This window comes from Limanda limanda, chromosome 7 (genome assembly GCF_963576545.1).
Source record: "Limanda limanda chromosome 7, fLimLim1.1, whole genome shotgun sequence".
Classification (NCBI taxonomy): domain Eukaryota; kingdom Metazoa; phylum Chordata; class Actinopteri; order Pleuronectiformes; family Pleuronectidae; genus Limanda; species Limanda limanda.
In genome coordinates, this window is record NC_083642.1 from 17,324,540 (window position 1) to 17,343,551 (window position 19,012).

Sequence of the window (19,012 nt, forward strand, 5' to 3'; positions counted from 1 at the left end):
GGCCTTGTCTTTCATTTCAATTTGATTAAGAATTTCGATGTTCCAGGTGTGTTTGGGTCTTAACAGACAAGTTACCCATTTCAATGTTTTCCTCCTTTTATACTCTGTCCTTGAATCTGCTCGAAGTGAATGGCATTATGCATATTTCCAGAGACGTTCTTTGTGCGACTTCTCTGTACAGTATTCAAGGCCTTATTGATATCAACATACTTTGAAAGGACTCATTCAAGCCTTTTTAGCACACAACATTTGTAAGGTTTAATTTATCAAACTGCCAGAACTCAAATTAATACATAATACAACAACTCCCTTTTCTGGAAAATACCTTTATATATATATATATATAGTAGCTAAAGATTTTATTTATCAGGATTAGCGTCATAGTCACCTTTTTTTGAATAAATGAATGATGAAGGCATTTTCACATGTGAGACCAGGATGTGCAGTTCAATTAGTCGTTAGTTTGAGGCATCAAAGGGGTTTTGGTTAAGTCTAAAGTAAGATCATGTTAAAATGAAATTTTAGTGAATGTTCTGTGCCGTTAGTGGATCAGCATAATATAAAGTTTATTAATTCTGTAGTTGTCATCCAAAACTATAATTGTATTGAAGGATCAGTTCTTTATTTTTCTGAAACCCTTAAGATTAAAGCATCTGCAAAAATGTCACTGAAATGTTCCGTATCTAGATATTTTCAGAAGTTGTAAAATTGAACATATGCAACTGGACTTGTGTTTCTGGATGTTTTACCTCTCCAGGCTTTTTCACTTCTAACAAACTAATGGGAGGTTTCAGGTATAGAGGAATCATTGAGGAATTGAATCGTTTCTCCGACATGAAACAGTACTGTTCAAAATGAAATCTAAATGTACAACATGATTATACAGAGGGATTCAAATCACACAGAGCTTTGTTGCTTTATTACTATCATATGCCTCATCAGAACCTTGTTGACTGGTGAGTCAGGTGAATCAGTCTGGACTGACTAAGCCAGCAGATTAAATGAAATGTTTCTAACTCGGAATCTAAAGCGGTTCAAATGTATTTCTTTACCCCAGCCAGGCAGGTTGAGGTTGTATCTCTACCAGTGAAATGTTACTGAAATATAAAAGACAACACTGAAAATGAGAGTTTCCTCCCATTAAGGGATCTTTCACTGTTCTTATCACATTTGTGCTGAGAAATCAAACTGCAACTCTTCTCACTGCTTCTCCTTCTGTCACAGGAAACCAATTAAAATTCACTGAGATAAACTCCTGGCTAAAGTTAAACTGCTGCAGGACACTGGGCGTTCTCATTTAGAATAGATATTTCTATGCATTTTGAACTTGTACGTACTGTGTATCAAATGAATTACATGCTTACACTTGTAGGGATTGTGCTTTACTTGTTGAACAAATTCTGATGTACTATCAACTAGCCTATGCGGTATTACATACACCGTATTTATATATATATATTAATATATATCCTCTTTTTTACAACCCTTAGAGTAACTGTGTTGGATAGTGGGAGCCTTCGGATTTCCAATGTCACTAAAGTGGATGCTGGAATCTACACGTGTGTGGCCAGAAACCAGTTTGGAGTAGCGAGCAGTGCAGGCAGCCTTTTGGTTAAAGGTAAGATATTATTTTATTGTCTTGGTCTAAAACATGAGCCCTTGTTGATTTATTGTAAGTGATAAGTGGATATTGCTTGTCTCTTTATCTTGGCAATAAGAGGTCTTAAACCACAGTGCATAATACAGAGCATCAATCATTTCCATTTATTCAGACAATATAAAAACAAGCAGTAGGTTTGTTATTACCCCCAAATATATAGGTTACAAAACCGGTTACAGCATGTTTCCATTTCGATTCAGTAGTTTTGTTGCAGGTTTTGTTTTCAAGCTCATGAACTAAACCAACACATGATTTACAGTCCACACTATTTTTTGAGAACACAAAACAAAGGATGTTGACGTTTGCACGAGAGCTTTAGGACATAACTGACACGTGTTGCTTTTAAACTAAGCAGCACTGACCCTGACTATAAACCTTATGGCTAAACAGGCCGAGCTGCTGGTAAGATCCGCCTCTTCCTACCTGACAGATAAACAGCTCAATTGGTTGAGTGGCAGTGGCTGGAGGAAGTGAGACATAAGGCTCATTGCACTCATGCACTTCAATGTTTAATTCATACCTTTTTTTGCCCAGTGGTTCAATAGCCATGCTCGGTTTGTTTAAGACTTCAATCCATTTAAATCAAACACTTCTGCAGTGCAATGGGTTTTCTCTGCCTTTCTAAACAACAGGGCTCTATTAAAATGCCTTTTGGTGATTCCCCCTTCATAAGGTTTTTGAATTGCAAATGAGTTTGCGCAGAATCCCAATTTGATATTGTTTTGGCCACAGCCTCTTTACATACACGAGCGTGGCTTCAATTAACATACTGTACATGAATGTGCATATTTAGAATGTTGGTCAGAGGTGGAACATTGTATTCAATTACGCACTCAAGCATACATTTAACTGCGGAATCACTATACTGGCAGACTCAATTCAAATCCACTATACAGGATTATACATGCATACTGTGAATTCAATACTTTTTGCAAGTTAATGAGTTAATTACCTGATGAATTGTTTGCTTATAGTCTTTGAAATATCGTACAAGAGTGAAAAATTCTCAACAAAATTTTTCAGAGACCTAAGTGACTTTTTGGACAACGTTCTATGATATAAATATTCACCTTCTAACAATATGAGACAGAAAAAGCTCAGAAGAATCCTCATGATTAGTGGGAAACAGTGAATGTCTGACACTGATTTGCAATATTCATGACAAATAGTTAAAGCTCTTGGCTCGTCAACAATATTTCACATATTTGACAACATTTATGAAATGGCAGAGTGAAAACAAGGAGAAAGTGTTAAACGGGTCAGATAATTCTTCCCCAAATCAGCAGCTGTCAGCTTTGCTCAGCTTTACAGTGAGTTTTTAACTCAGTGTCAAACTCTCTGGCCAGTTACTGTTACTCTTTTTGTCATTGTGTGTTTTGCAGCCACAGCAGGCAGCTATTAAAAAACTCTACAAACACCCTGTGTACCAGCTTCCCAGCACCAAACAGCCGAAATGCTGCAGTAAGCAACTGGAATGGTACTCGGGTGCATAACTCCACCAAGGCCCAACAGTCCTCTTATGAAACCACATTTAAATTCATTAGATCCAGATTATTATTTGAATCTTCACCAAATTGCTCACATTCGTAAATATCATACCCCTAAACGCACCAGTCTTTCTCTTTCAAAGCTATGAATTATTCTCTGAGAAGTCAACAAAAATGCAGAATCTGTTGTCAAAGAAAGAAAGTGAAAGAAATTCCTGGACATTGCCTCCTGATCACGATTCGCAACCAAATTGAATGAGTCCCTTCCTGACCCATATCGCATCCTTCCAGCAAGTTTCATGCCATCTATGATTTATAATTTTTGTGCAATCATGCCAACTAACTGACACACAAATCAACAAACAAAAGCATGTAGACAAAAACATAACCTCCTGGCCAGAGGTAATAAGCTGGTCAACATAGCTCTACAGAGCTAAAAACAAGGAAATATTGTCCTTACAACTTAGTTAGTTACTGAAAGATATTGTTGCTCCAAATCTGGATGTGGAAATAAGCAACATCTACTAACACCATCTACTTTGCCTTATAAATAAAATTGTGGTGATGTTAACTATTGCAGCTTTTAAAGTGGTTTCAGAGACAGGCGCTGCAAGAGTGCTGGTCCTTGAGATTCAGAACACGGTTCATTTTCCATCCTCCTGTCTAATTAAAGTTCATTATGTTAAAATTTTGCTTACATTTATACAGTTGATATCAGCTACCATTAAATTTCCTATTCCATATTAATATTTGAGGTTTTTTATATTTAACATTAGGCTAACAAGGAATATTCAGAAATAACAACACATACCACCAATTTGTGTGAGCGCATCAAATGAGCGCATTAAAATCCAGTCCATTCTGTCCCTTATCTTTTTATGGTTGTTAAAAATATACTGTCCCTCCATAGGTTTACAGAATGAGAATTGCCATGCGAAGCACAAAATGTAGGAAATGGACGAGCCAATTTGTGATTTTCCATCCAGTCCATAATGGCGAACCAGCATCAAACATGACAGCTCTGCAATCAGAGGCAGAAAGTTTTGCTCGTCTCGTTTTGCATCCGGTGCCAAACTTTACCGCGACTCACCTGGAATGCACTGCGGTGGCCAGTCACTTCTCCTTAGGGGAGTGCGAGATAAACAAGCTGGCTTGTTTTGACAGAGCTGAATATAGACCTTTACTCCCCCTGACATACTGCATTGGCTTGCCTGTCCATTAGATGCATATGACATGCATGCATAATTTACATTGGAGTGGTGTATGGGCTTCTCCTCCTCCTGTGCTATATTCTCCGCACTGCTGTCGAATGAGACACCCAGCTGAGGCGGACCGAAGATTATGATGATGCACACCACGCTGAGGATGAAATAGGATGGCTTTTTGCCTCCACACAAACAGAGTCAAATTATAGACTCGGATCTGACCTGCTGTAATGGCTGAGCTTCTCCTTTTGTTTGCTTATTATTTCCCTTTCTGTCTGTTGTCGTTTCCTGGTATGTAAGAGCATGCTCTGATATATGGAACTAGCAGAAAGAGATGCAATAGAAAGCTCGCTGGCAGACTCAATTCATCTTGTTCAGTTAACATCTGGGACAGGAGTGTGGCATATTTTTTTTTGCAATTATATCTCATATCATAGAGAACATAAAGAAATAAAAACCCAAATAAAAACAGAAAAGGGTACAGCGTATCTTCTTTGACAAGGGAGAACCATTTGTAATAACTTACCTTTCTGACTTGATGCTCCTTGTGTCCAGAGCCAACTGCAATCACCAGCCCAGCAGGTCATCTGGACGTGACAGTGGGGGAGAGCATCGTGCTGCCCTGTCAGGTATCTCACGACCCCACGCTTGACCTCAAGTTCACCTGGTTCTTCAACGAGCAGCTCATCCACTTCGGGAGCCATGGGGCGTATTTTGAAAAAGTCGGTGGGGTAAGTGCCCCTGTGTCTTTGAGCCTCCATCTTTCTGTGTCTGCAGGGTAAAACACAAACATCCCCTCCAGACCAGTGTCACACACACACACAAGTTAATGAGTTAAGTCTTTACATGACCTTTGACCTCTTTATTATGGCAGAACTACCTTATATCTTTTAAGCTCCGGATTTTTCTATCGGCAAAGTAGCATTTCCTTAAGATAAAAAACAAGAACTTCTGTGTTCTCTTGACAATCTGTATTCTCACACTTGAACATGATTGACTTTGAAATGTTCACTCTACCCCTCTAATAAAAGAACACCCAGGGGGGGGATCTAGGATCTAATCAGGGACCATCAAGTGGCTAGAATTTACACAGAGAGGCCAATTATGTCCATCAAAGCACAAGTCATGATTCAGAAAGGTGCACAAGCTGTACTTCCTTACTAATGACCATTTTCTGTGTTAGGAAATGACACATTCTTACCTTCTGTCACAGATGAAATGTTACACGTATTGCGGAAGATGAAAGTGACTCATAGACTTCAGATGAATCTGGTAAATAAATGTGTGTAGATTGAAACTGCACAGGTTGGTGGAGGCATCCGTAACCACTTTAGTTTAAGCTCTATGTTTGTCTGTTCCACTTTTTAACACCTCCTACTATTAGGGGGGAAAAAAGACTGAACTGAGGTATTCATTATGAAATGTTCAGCCATGCGTTTAATGTGATCATCTAACACTAAATACATTTTTCTCCTAATTAGGAAAAGCAATTATGAGGTCTCGGCTTCTATATCACCTCTTGTTGTTTTTTTTCATTCAACATGATCATGAACGACAACAAGAGCTTTATAATTGCATGTAGCTCTGCAGTTCATTTAAATATGGACTCGATCACATTCTCTGCCAAATAAGGGCATAATCATGGTGGATAGTTATTCTAGCCAGATCTATATGGAAAGAGACATTCTTGTAGGAAATATAATTTCAAGATGTATTTTCTGCAAGCGCAAAATAGGACTTGCTTTTCGCTATTGTTAAAGTCTGCTGTGAGCTTGAGGAAGTTAAAGCTTGCAAAGCACAATAGCACTGAGAAATTGGTTTGTATGGAAGGTGTAGGCATCATCAATGTAGCGATTATCCTTCAATCTTTGAATATCTGTTTAATTTTTTTCTTTATCATGCACTCAGTAATATTTACATATTTATATGTTGGCCCCATCTTACTCTCTAGACAAAGCGGTGCAACAAGAGTCTTTGCCAGTTTCAGACCAACACAGTTTTCTCCATAGCAGCATTTACATCATATTCAGTGTTGGCTGCAACCTCCTCTCTCTCTCTATATTTCTCTCTCTCTTGGCTCTAAATAGTCCCATGCTCAATGCCTTGTGCAGGACAACACTGCTGTGTGACAACAGCTGTGACTAATCTGGATAAGAAATCCTAAGTGGAACAGGAAGACATTGTTAACACAAACACAAACTGAATGAACATTGTCATCTAAAGTAACTTGACTTACACCTAATACCCAGCACAGCTATGTATATTATTTAAACCCCACCCTAAATTGTTTATCATAACACCTGAATCTACACATTAAAAAAATGAAACTGGTGTGAATGTAAATCTACACCTTCCTTCCTCATTTTGCGGAAGGCTCCTGTGGGTGAGGAACCTTTGCAGCTACTGAGCCCCACCCACAAGTTAACAGGATTGGTTTCTTTGGTTTGTGACATCATAAACCACGGCTGTCTGAATCTGTTATATTTACAGACTTGGCGTTTGTTTACTGTAGCATTAAAGTGAGAACACACAGCCATGTCGTTTACTGATAAAAAACAGAAGGCTTTTTATCATATAAAAATCACAAGAGTTAAATTTTAACATGTTTTATACTTGATATTTGCCAAAGAGGCACTTAACACTTAAGACTGAGTGAAGAACACATTGCCAAACCCCAGTAAAACAGCATTTTCAAAAATATCAAATATCAGCATTTATTTGACGTGTCGTGTCTTTCAAGCAGTAGAGTCTTGTTGAAGTTGTTGTTGAAATGAGGACACCGTGGACTCAGAACTTACAATAAAACAGAGTTTATTATAAGAATTTTACAGGTCAGGACGAGCTCTAGAAACTCGGAGATATCACACCAGCGAATAAGTGAAATCTGCCTTGCCACTGTCAGACAAGGAGTCTTATAGGGGAGATGTGACCCCAAAACTAGAGATAACATGACATCACACAACAGGGCCTTCAGCCTAAATAAGGACATGTATAGTATCTTGTAGTGTAAGGCGTCTTCATTGTACAGGTCAAAGAGTATTCTCTGGGGGAGAGAGTTAATGCATACATTCCATACCATATGGGATAGTGTTTAATGAGTCTGAGAATTTGAGAATCAACAGAGCTAAGATGGGAACATGTCATCATGGTTTGTAACCATGTTAGAAAGATCCATTAGCTGAATATACGACAGAAAATAAGTAAATAATCAAACAACAAATCCTAACACGGTATTGGTACAAATGTGATGTGCGATGGACAGTGAATATCATTTACCCATTATTCTGTATCTGAAAGGCACAGAACATATGTCTCATTATTTTTTGTCAGACTTAGAGTCTCAACTGATTTACTAAGCAAGCTCAGTCAGCTGCTTTTCCTTCTGTAAATAAGATGTGCACAAAGTGAGAAATGAATGACTTGAAGCAGCTCAATTTTTATCTCTGCAAAATGCCCCGGATTATACATCAAAGTAGTTTCTGGGTCTCATCCTGCTTCACAGTTCCTCAATTCCACAGATAAGACACTATCAACATTAGCACTTACTTAAAAGTTCCAACGCAATAATTCGTTTGGCATTGAATGGATGTGTGCAGAGTAAATAGAATCAGAGGGAACAAAAGGTGAAAGAAGCTTTTTAATTCGTCACAAAGAGCAGCCCTCATAGATGATCATGAAAATCTGCACTTTGTCATTTGGTGTATCCCCGGATTTGTGTTGTATCTTTTTCTTCCAGTATTTAATAAACTGAATGTCAAAAGAAATACCTTGCATATCGCATTTGTTTCTGAAACACTGTAATCTTTTATCTGAGACAATCCAATTCTTTTTCTTCTTCCTAACTTGTTTTGTTTTTGTTTTTTCTACTCTAACTCTTGCACTGACAGCGCTCAGCCGGTGACATCATGATTCGGAACATTCAACTGAGGCATGCTGGGAAATATACCTGCGCCGTTCAGACCAAAGTGGACAGCGTGTCTATTGCTACTGATGTGGTAGTGAGAGGTAAGGATGCCCCTCACAACACGTAACAAGAAATCAAACGTCAACATCCAAGTACTTACAATATGTTTTCATAGACACAAACAAATATTTCCATTGGTCCAATCACGTACAACCTTCCTATTTCATTTATTTGTGTTTTTACACCTCAAATACATTTTATTTGTAGGGGAAAATTCTCATTATATAAGCAACCTAAAATATGGGGATAACAGGGAATTCTGATTTGTACTTTGACAATCCTCCTGCTCTATTTCAACTATGTATTTCTATGCGGACCAAATGTTTAAATACAAATCAGGTTTTATTACTTGACTAGTTCAGGTACATGTTTAAAATATTATGTTTTATTGCTTGTAGTTATACGCTTTGTATAAATGGTGCCAGGAACCAATTTATTGCAGAAAATGAAGCAGATAAATTATTCCCTAACAACTTTGTGTATTCACTACTCCCACTTCCAGTGTAAAGCAGCAAGAGCCAGGGGCAGATATTTTACGGGACCTGTAGTGAAGAGGATATGACAAAGTGACAAAGCGCTCACACATTGTCAGTGTTGCAGAGACATATCTGACATGCCCTGCAACAATGTAGCGGTGAATGTGTCGGTGCTACTGAGATAACAACTCATGAGATACGAGAGAAAAGCTCACTCATAATCTGTCCTTCGTCTTTTGCCATAAAATAATTTCTGAAACAAACTTTCTGTTATGAATGTCTCGCTCATTCACAATGGAGCATTAAAGCTAACTGCATAGCAACGGTCTCTAACCCTGTAAATGGAAGCATGTGAACAAAGTTACGGTCTGATATGATATGATATGAAGACTGTCAATGTGAGTCACATGTTGATGGGCAGATCTGCACCATGATGCAGACACAGTGTATATTTCCATATTGCCTTCCTAAATACATCCCTATATTACAGTGGTTCGTTGGTTTTGATCCCCTTAAAATAAAAAAGAAATTATCCTCTCATGACCCCGTCTCACAGGTTACATACATTGGAAACTAATACATAATCTAAGTAAGTAAGTGATTTATTTTTTTGTTTAGATTTTTCCTCACATCAGCCTTTGATTTTAAATTATAATTCAATTTACGGAGAGCATAGAAGTATCAGGTCATTCACAAAAAAAATCAAAGATTGAAGAAAAATGAATAGGATTTTGTGAAACAGAGAATTTCATCATGTTTTCCTTCTTTCTCATCTTGTTAATCATAGTGCGACTGCGATGGAGAGAATCAGACTCCCACGTTGGGAACTATTGCTTCAGGGCACGTTTTGATCTGTTACGGTGTAAATATTGCATTTTAGCAAAACAGAAAATTAGATGAGAGAGATTACAATTGTTAGAACAAATCACGCACCAGATTCTGTTCTTCGTTTGGATTATTTTGCTACATCGCGTTCAAACACTGACTGTGGACTGGTTGTAATTCAGTCTTGCACTTCAGCGTCAGTGTGTGTTAGCAGCTGTTACCCACCCACTCGGTCCTGCAGCCACTTGTCTTCATTAATCTCTACAGCGTATATCATGCTTTGTGAGTGAACTGTGACAAATTACCCCTGCAGGCCCCCCCGGCCCCCCTGTGGACTGTCAGGTGAGCGGGATGACAGAGACCTCTGCCTCGCTGTCCTGGGGACCTGGCATAGATAACCACAGTCCCATCCTCAGCTACACCATCCAGGCCAGAACGCCCTTCTCTCTCGGGTGGCAAGCAGTTACCACAGGTACCCTGGTTTTACCCGAATGTTTAATGTGCAGATAGAAAAGAGCGAGAGGGTGGCAACTGCTGTCTCTTTCTATCAGCACATTTGAAATGACAGTAAATAACACATCACTGGCTTGGCTCACTTTCATTCGTAGATCTTGCAGGGCTTTGATGAAAGGTTATTCCTGTGATGTCTTTCAGTTCCCGAGCTGCTTGGGGGAAAGCAGCTGTCAGCCACTGTCGCTGCCTTGAGTCAATGGGTGGAGTATGAGTTCAGAGTCCTGGCAAGCAACAGCATTGGAACGGGGGAGCCGAGCAAGCCCTCCAAAAAGGCCCGCACCAAAGACACGCGTATGTGTCCGCAGCTTCTTACATTTCCTCAGTGGCACGGATTGTTTGGAATAATTCTTGTTTCTGTTTATGTAGAGATTCAGTTCAGGATGGCAGAGAGCTCCGTTCAGGGAACCTTATTGAACTAGTGTATTTCAGAGAATTCTCTTCCTGGGGGCACACAATAGATGAATTAACCAAATTCACAACAAAGCTTCAGACAGTTTGTGTGTGTGTGTGTGTGTGTGTGTGTGTGTGTGTGTGTGTGTGTGTGTGTGTGTGTGTGTGTGTGTGTGTGTGTGTGTGTGTGTGTGTGTGTGTGAGTGTGTGTGTGAAGTGAGAAAAACAAGACCTCCGCAGGGCAGTGTATGAAAGAGACAGTATGTTCAGGTCAAAACCAACATGCATCAGATCCAGACACAGAAGTTGATCAAACAGATTTAAATATACATTTTTTCAATCAAATCTCCTATATATGTAAATAAATGGCTCTTCATTTAGAGTGTTTATATTCAACTACAAAGTTGCAAGCATGTGAACATACACAAACCCACATGTATAATTACACATGCACACACAAACATTTACATGAAAAGAAAACATAAGATCACTGTTGTATCAAATGTGCTGCACATTTAAGATGAGAGAAATGTTTAACTCTCAATACATCTGGAAGTGTTTAATAGCCAGCTCCCATTTGTCGATGTGTAACTGAACAGTCCAGTGTTTCCTTGAGCTTCGTACTTTTCTCACTGTGGTTCATCTGTTAGTTCCCAGGGTGATTCCAGGCAGAGTGGACGGTGGTGGTGGTGGGCGTTCGGAGTTGGTCATCACATGGGAGGTAAACCTGCAGTTACATACAAGTTGTCTGTGTGTGTGAGTGTGTGAGCACAAGTGAATGCGATAATGGTCGCCCTGGTAACACAACACTCACATGAAGTAATCAGTGTGTACTATAAGTTTCTATATTGGGTGAAATCGATTTTTGGCAAAATCCCATGTGCCTAAAAAAGGCAGGTTATGTTTTCACCTGTCTTTTATTTGTGGGCATTATAACACAACAAAATACTGAACTAATTTGCATCAAACTTTGTGGTGGAAAAAAACCCAGTAAATGCTGGTGCAGATCTGGTTGAAGAGTAAGATCCAGGATCTTTATAAATCACTCTCTGTGAGAGATTTGAATTTTCATCTGTTTACCTTATGGATCTTAGCGTTAAGAATCAAACATATTGATGCCTGTTTGACCGTGGCAGACGTATGTGCTCAAGTGAATAACTGGCCATTCATTTATTTTTTAAATGAACCTGGATTATATACACTATAAAGAATAACTCACCAGCTCTGTCTGGATACGTGTATTTTATTTTCCATCAGTATAAAAACTCTGCATCTGACAGAGTGATGAATTAATCCAAGGCTTGGAGGTGCAGCACCTCTCCCAGAACTATTCTTCTAAGTGCCCAAATCCATGCACTGCGGCATTTCCTCCATGTATTCATATCTTTAATATCAGTCATCTCGAGTCGTCTCCTCTGAGTCATCTCTTTCCTCCTCAGCCTGTTCCCGAGGAGCTGCAGAGTGGTCCGGGCTTCGGCTACGTGGTGGCTTTCCGCCCACTCGGGGCACAAGGTTGGATGCAGGCTGCCGTCACGTCCCCAGATGCCTCCAGATACGTCTTCAAGAATGAGAGCATCCCTCCCTTCTCCCCTTACCAAGTCAAAGTCGGGGTTTATAACAACAAGGGAGAAGGCCCTATTAGCCCAGTGACCACCATTCACTCAGCGGAGGAAGGTGGGTACTGTTACAGCTACAGGCAGTGAGTGATTTCATTTCACTGTGGGGATGTGGGAATAACTGTAACATGCTGTCACTGATTAAACACTGCAACACTGCACCATCACATCAGACTTATTGTAAGTGAGTCTTATCTCTGTCTCTCTTTTTTAGTTTCAGTTGAAATCATTGTTATTTTAAAAAAACGTCTGCAACTGGTTAGAAAAACCAGAGAAATTTGAAAACCCTTATTTTCTCAATCAACTTATTAAAATTGATGTGGTCCAACATGAAAGCAAAATTTTCTGCTAAAGCTCAAAGTGTTCTTGTTATTTCTAGATTGTGCTCGTGTTTCTCATCTGTGCTCATCTCACCAGTTTGTTTCGTCTCAGTTAGAAAAAGTCATGTGGCTCTGAATCACTTGGGATTTGGAAATGCTTGAATCCAAATATGTTCAGAGCTGGCGAGTTATCCACTTACCTGTAGATAATAATGTTGATTTCCTATGTGTTTCAGTAATTTAATCTACATTTTATCCACGTATACGCTCACAGGATACAACACAAAGGCACCATTAGTTTAGTTTCTTTACCGATAGACATACAATCATGATGGTGTATCGGTGCTAAACATGCTAAGTACAGAGTCCATCACTGGGGGTTGTGTTCTATGTAAATCACCAGTTAAAGTTTGATCATACTTTCAGTGATATCAATTCCAGCGAATTTTTTCCTCCCTTACTCTTAACGCTGGAGCACTCTCTCCTCTTTACTCACCAGAGTGGATACGTTTGATAGAGCTACAGTACATTCCAAGCGTCATATTGTGAGTGTGGGTGTACTGACTCCATGTCTTCTTTCCCATCCTGTGTGCCTCTCAGAGCCCAGCAGAGCTCCAGGGAGACTGAGGGTGAGGAGCGTATCAGCGTCCGAGGTAGAGGTCACCTGGAGGCCACTGGCCTGGAGTAACAACCGCAGACGCATCCTGGGCTATGAGGTCAATCCAACACATGCCCACACAACAGGATGAATACAGTGGATGGTCTCATCAGCCATCCGTAACAGTGCTTATCTGATTATTCATTCATGAAGTAAACGGCAGTACGAGTGTGATGCAGGATTCATGCCCACAGCTGTGGAGTTGCAGATGGAGGTATGAGCTTACAATTAGTCTCAAGCTGTTAAAGAATAACCTGTGTTGTTTTTCTTCTTCTTTTATATGTTGTTTAGCTGAGGTACTGGCGTGAGAGGGAGAAGCAGGACACAGCCAGTGTGGTCAGGACGGTGGGGAATAAGACTTCAGTTCTCATCAGGGATCTGGAGGGCAGCAGTACCTATTACATTTCCCTGCAGGCATACAACAGCGCTGGAGTGGGTCCACAGAGCATCATAGTCAATGTCACAACTAAGAAACCACGTAAGGACTCACTACATACTGTGTGTGTGTTTGTGTTCCTTCATTTTTATATCTGACTATCATGGTCCATTTGTCCTATTGTATCATTTTATTTTTCACCAATCAGAGTCGAAGAAATTTGATTTCACTCCTTAAAGAGACCATGTTGAGTTTTCATCTGCAGGTAATTCTACATATAGTGGAATCCTACCACTATATCCTTCTAAGTGTGTGTAGCTGAGGCTTGAAAATATGTGAGAGGTATTTTCTATCTCCTGAATGATTTAGAGCCAATATTTTAAAAACATTTTGTTTCAAATTGCATCAACTAGCAATCCTCTCCTGACCTCCTGCTTTGGTTCTTGGCATAATGCCGATGTGAGCAGGGTAACAATACGTGATTTAAAGGCCAAGCTGGCAGTAATGACATGTTTCAGGCTGAGGGTGGAGTCCTGACAACACATCAGCCACCTCTCCTCTGCATCTGATTTTTTTCCTATTGGTCTTCTTCTGTATTATAGCATATATGCACACTTCTTCTAGCCTGTAAATATACAGTTATTCTTATATTTTAACACCATCCTCTTCACCATCTCTGTCTCCAGCTCCTAGTCAAGCCCCGGTCAAAATAATGTGGAACACCTCCAATTCCAAAGTCATCCTGAAGTGGGACCAAGTTCATGCTCTGGAGAACGAGTCAGAGGTCACAGGATATAAGGTCAAATGTTTTTTACTTGTCTAAAGTGGCTGCAGCTGTGATGCACACATGGTTTTATAGATCCTAACTCAACAGAGGCTGACAGACTGTCAGTCGATCGATTAATGACATATGAGTTCACATTTTATCCTTCAATGCCAGCGTAACTGATTAGAATTGGCTGGGCGAAGGTCAAAGGTCACGGTCACGGTGCCCACATATTTCGGTGAATGTGATATATCAGGAGCAACCATAAGGAACTTCTAAACACGTGGCACAAACATTCACTTGGACTCAAGGATGACCTGATTAGGATTTGGAGGTTTGGCCTCTTTAACATGATTTCAATTGCACTCAACTGCATTCATATTAACAAGTGCTAATTTTCTTTTAATCAAAAAATAAGAACATGAGGCCCTATTTAATTTTGAGGTTTTTCTGTGCTATGACGGTGCATACTAATTTATTCATCATATTTTCAGATACATGACTTCAGGCTAACTTAACTTTTTAAATTGTTCCTTAGGGGAAAGGAGGAAGAAAGAAGAAAGAAAGAAATTTGTATTTAGTCTTGTTAACAGTTGATTTTTCCCACATTGTGACATTTTGCAGCTTTCTCTGCATAAAATACTTAAAGTTTTAATTATTACTTAAGGAATTTTATTTCAGGTTATTATGAATCCTTTTAGGTTTATCATTCTGACTTGGACTGTGGGTGTGGGTCTTACTCACCTGCAGTCTTTACACATTATTCTCATTACATTGAAGGGGTGATTTGAAAGTGGATCTTAGTGTATCATTGAAAACCCAGCCCAGAGTCAGGCTGCAGCAGAAACATCAGGATTGATGCTTCTCTACACTAACCTCATCTCTCCTGCACCCGCTCCTCTGCTGATCTCACGTGTGCACATACTTAGATTCATGTTAGTTTCTGAGGCAACACATTACATCTCATGGAGCTGTCTGCATACTCAAGCTAGAACTCAGATTTCCTGGGTCAGTGCGTAAACAAGAAGACTCTGAACCCTCTCATATGCATTGTGTTGGAGGCATCTTCCTGCCATGTCTCACTTTGTCGTCGTCTTTCCCTCCCTGGCCTCCTGCAGGTGATGTACAGCCAGGACAAACACAGCCTTCCCAGTGTGGTGGAGACCAACACCACCTCCTTGGAGCTGTCGCTGCCGGTCAACCAAGACTATGTCATCCAGATTAAACCCTTCAGTGAGGGAGGGGAAGGCATCAGCAGCCGCCAGATAACCATCCCCAAGATAACAGGTGGGACAGTCCCGACACAAGTGTGAAACATAACGTCTTTGAGAAATCATAGGAATTCAGCTTAGCTTGTGATGAGTCCTAATCTTTCCGTCCTATCAAGGACAATTTCTGAGAAATCCAAGAGAAGAACTGGGACATTGTTGGAGTTCATCAATGGCCGATGTGTAAAAATACCCCATAGTGCTTTGAACTCATTGTGTTCTGCAGCTGCCTAGTATTATGACTATGATTACAACAGGAATACTTGATATACAATACGCCTTATCACATACTCTACCATTACTGACAATAACTCTTCAATTAATTTAAGTGAAATGGTGATTTGTGAATATCGGCTATACAAATACATTTAGATTGATTGATTGTGAACTTGTGAGGCTCTGGTCTGTAGATAAATCGGTATCTCATATTTATGAGGTATTTTTTCCTTTAAATGCCTGTGCAAAACAATGAGTCTTCAAATAAGCCATTCATCTCTTTTATCTCTCGCACTTAAAATACAGTCTCCTATCCACAGACAGAAATATATATCATCAAACAGATACATAGGCTCAGACATGCAAATAATATTGCTTGTAGCAGGTTGTTGAAATGTGGAGTTTTTTTCCTTAAAGCAAAGTATGGATGTTGCTGTGCGACTCACTGGTGAAAGTCTATTGGTCCCATAACTGGGCGTGATGTGCTAGTGCCATCTCTTGATGCAGTGCTGCACTTACACCTTTGCACACGATGGATTTGATAAACTTGTGATGATTCATGTGAAACCTTTTTTTTTCATACATTTCGAGGCAAGGATTTCTAGGAGTCTTTCAGAGTGCAAGACAAATTTGGACTTTGATTTCTTTGTGTGTTTCAGGCCCCGTAGCCACTGGTGCAGCCCCCGAGGCCGCTGCATTTCCCTTGGTTAACCTTGCGGCCCTAATCCTCACAGCCACGGCCATGCTATGACAAACATCTGCAGGAACCAGGCACTACAGCTGCTTATTAAGAGGAGAAACCGCGGGTCAGAGACAAGAAGAGGCTGCCAGCAATATCTCCAGCTGCGCTCTCCCCTTACCTACTGTGTCTTCTTTCTACAGAGATCTCTTTGTGAGGAGGAGTCTTTTTCCTCCACCTTTCTGAAGGAGTCGCTGAAAGAAACTGGTTCTTTCAGAAGTTGCATTTATGGAACTGAAAGGACGCGGAAATAAGACTGCAGTCTCTTTGATTTTTTTCCTTCTCTGCTGCTTTCTATGCGATTGATATTCTCATATGGTTTTCACCTTGGAGGCTCGGAGTTGTGGGATGCACAATAGGATGTGTATAGGTTTTCTTTGTTGGACTGTGCAGGTTTTGTTGAAAGGATTTATGTATGTAGCACTGGACTTTTCTCGGATGATGGGATTGTATTTTAAGTGGGGATGAAGGAGACATAAAGCACTTACACAACCCATTCTTCAATGAGCGAAAAATATATATTCAAGCTCGACTTAAGACAAAAACATGGATTAAGTCATTTTCCTCCACTTTCTGGACTGTGTTTGGGAAAAGCTCCATGGACCGTCTCAGAAGGAAAACCAAGGGTTACTAATCCCTGCCAAAAAACTAAAACACACAAAAAAAAAGCCCCACAAAAACAAAACAAAACAGGGAGCTAAGCCTAATTGCTTATTGACAAACCGGAATTTGGGATCTTTGTAACGCTGCCTGGGTTTTCTTCATACCTTTTACGTTTTACCGCGTTACGTCGGAACCTCAGAGTTACCATGACACTGACTGGAACCAAAGGTAACCGAGCTGACACGGTTCAGTTCCACCTGTTGTATCTTTGTTGAGGAAATGCAACTTGTGCGCCCCCTGTATGGCTTCCATCGTAAACAGCAGACTTGTGTTGATCCATCGGTGTCTTACCCTCCTCGCTCATCACCCTTGATTAAGTGTGTGACAGAGGCATGCTGAGCAGTGTGTGCGCCACATTGTTGTACACTGTATGTATGAAATCCTCAGGTCCCAAATGAGCCTTAAGTCTTATGATTATTATCCATGCTGTTATTATTCAAGAGACGTATTTATTTTCCTCCTCTGCTTTTTTTCCGCATTGTGTTCACTCCTACTTTAATTTATGAATAACTGACCTTATCGTACGCTATCGAGTTTTTCCCTCTTTTCTTACTTGGTAGATCATATCTTTGGGCGTTTTGGTCTCAGATACAACATGCCTTTCCCCCATGTCTTTCATGATGAGCCCTGTAATACAGTACAAGTGGCAGTGATACTGACTTTTGTAACACAGCTCATTTCAAAGTAGGGATGGGGATTTTACTGTCAGCTGCTGTTCGGCATGAGATCGGTCAGTGTACGTAGCTACGTTTGCTTAGGACGTCTGAAAGGATCAACCTGCTTTTAATAAACATAATGCCATTTTCTGCATTTCCTGCTTTGATGTCAGGGCAGGATGAAGGGTTGTGTGTTTCAAAGCTGAGCGCTGCTTCCTCATCAGGCCACGCAGTTTAAAGCAGAGCACTTATGCACCACCTTAGCAGATGCTGTGGAAAAGCTCTTGAGTGGAATTTAAGGTCAGAATTTCTATATTAAATATAGACCAAACTTATTAATTTCCCTTAACTTGTCACCTGTGTTATACATTAAAACTAGAAGGTCACTCGGAGAGCTCATATTTCCATCGAAGCCCAACAACCCCCTCATGAAACCACGTTTACATTATGTAGATACGGATGTGTGTTTGGATCTTCACCAAACTGCACACACTCATAAATATCAGTCCTCTTAACATGCCTGATATATATATATATATATATTTTTAAATCAAGATCCACGCATTATTCTCGGAACAATTTCAAAAAACACCCAATCTCGCTCTATTATCATGACAATGGATGTGCCCCTAAATTGATTGGGTTCTTTCAATACCTGTATCACATCCTTCATGGTACTGCTACTTGCGTAATCCTATTAACTATCAGACACACTTACAAACTGTCACAATTCAGGTGGACCCAAATGCAGGAGCGAGACAGAAGGCAGGTCCAAATAAAAAAAGAAAAAACTGAATTGATTGAAAACACAAAATAAAGGGAAGGCCGAGCAGGAAGCAAACAGAAGAAACAAGGCAGGATAAGGAAATTGAGATGCAGAGAGTAAGCAGACAACTTGACAAAGACAGAAATGAGGACTTAAATACAAACTGAAGTGATGACAAACTAGAGACAGGTGGTGCAGGACAAACAGGTGAAACAAGTCGAGGCAACGATCAAAACTGGAGGGAAACACACAAAGGCCGTTAAAAATAACACACATGAGGTTAGATCAGAACTTCAAAATAAAACAGGAAACTCCGGGACTCAAGAACTCAGGGGAAAAACAACCAAACACAAGCAGTAAGCAAAATGTCCTTAATCAAAAAGTGTCCAACCAAAATCAAAGTATTCTTTATCTCAGATCCGTGACACAAACGATCTGTGGCAGACGA

At 40.1% G+C, this 19,012-nt stretch overlaps 1 protein-coding gene across 1 annotated transcript in view; it reads left to right on the forward strand.

The window, feature by feature from the left end:
• Positions 1-16,491, forward strand: part of cntn3a.1 (contactin 3a, tandem duplicate 1) — a 60,515-nt gene extending 44,024 nt beyond the window's left edge. The window contains exons 14-25 of the mRNA XM_061074627.1: positions 1,491-1,618; positions 4,908-5,083; positions 8,240-8,357; positions 9,931-10,089; positions 10,272-10,421; positions 11,171-11,241; positions 11,960-12,194; positions 13,057-13,172; positions 13,406-13,592; positions 14,177-14,289; positions 15,375-15,543; positions 16,400-16,491. Coding sequence (XP_060930610.1) covers positions 1,491-1,618; positions 4,908-5,083; positions 8,240-8,357; positions 9,931-10,089; positions 10,272-10,421; positions 11,171-11,241; positions 11,960-12,194; positions 13,057-13,172; positions 13,406-13,592; positions 14,177-14,289; positions 15,375-15,543; positions 16,400-16,491 — 1,714 coding nt within the window. The remainder of the gene's footprint in view (positions 1-1,490; positions 1,619-4,907; positions 5,084-8,239; positions 8,358-9,930; positions 10,090-10,271; positions 10,422-11,170; positions 11,242-11,959; positions 12,195-13,056; positions 13,173-13,405; positions 13,593-14,176; positions 14,290-15,374; positions 15,544-16,399) is intronic.
• Positions 16,492-19,012: the final 2,521 nt, after the last annotated feature.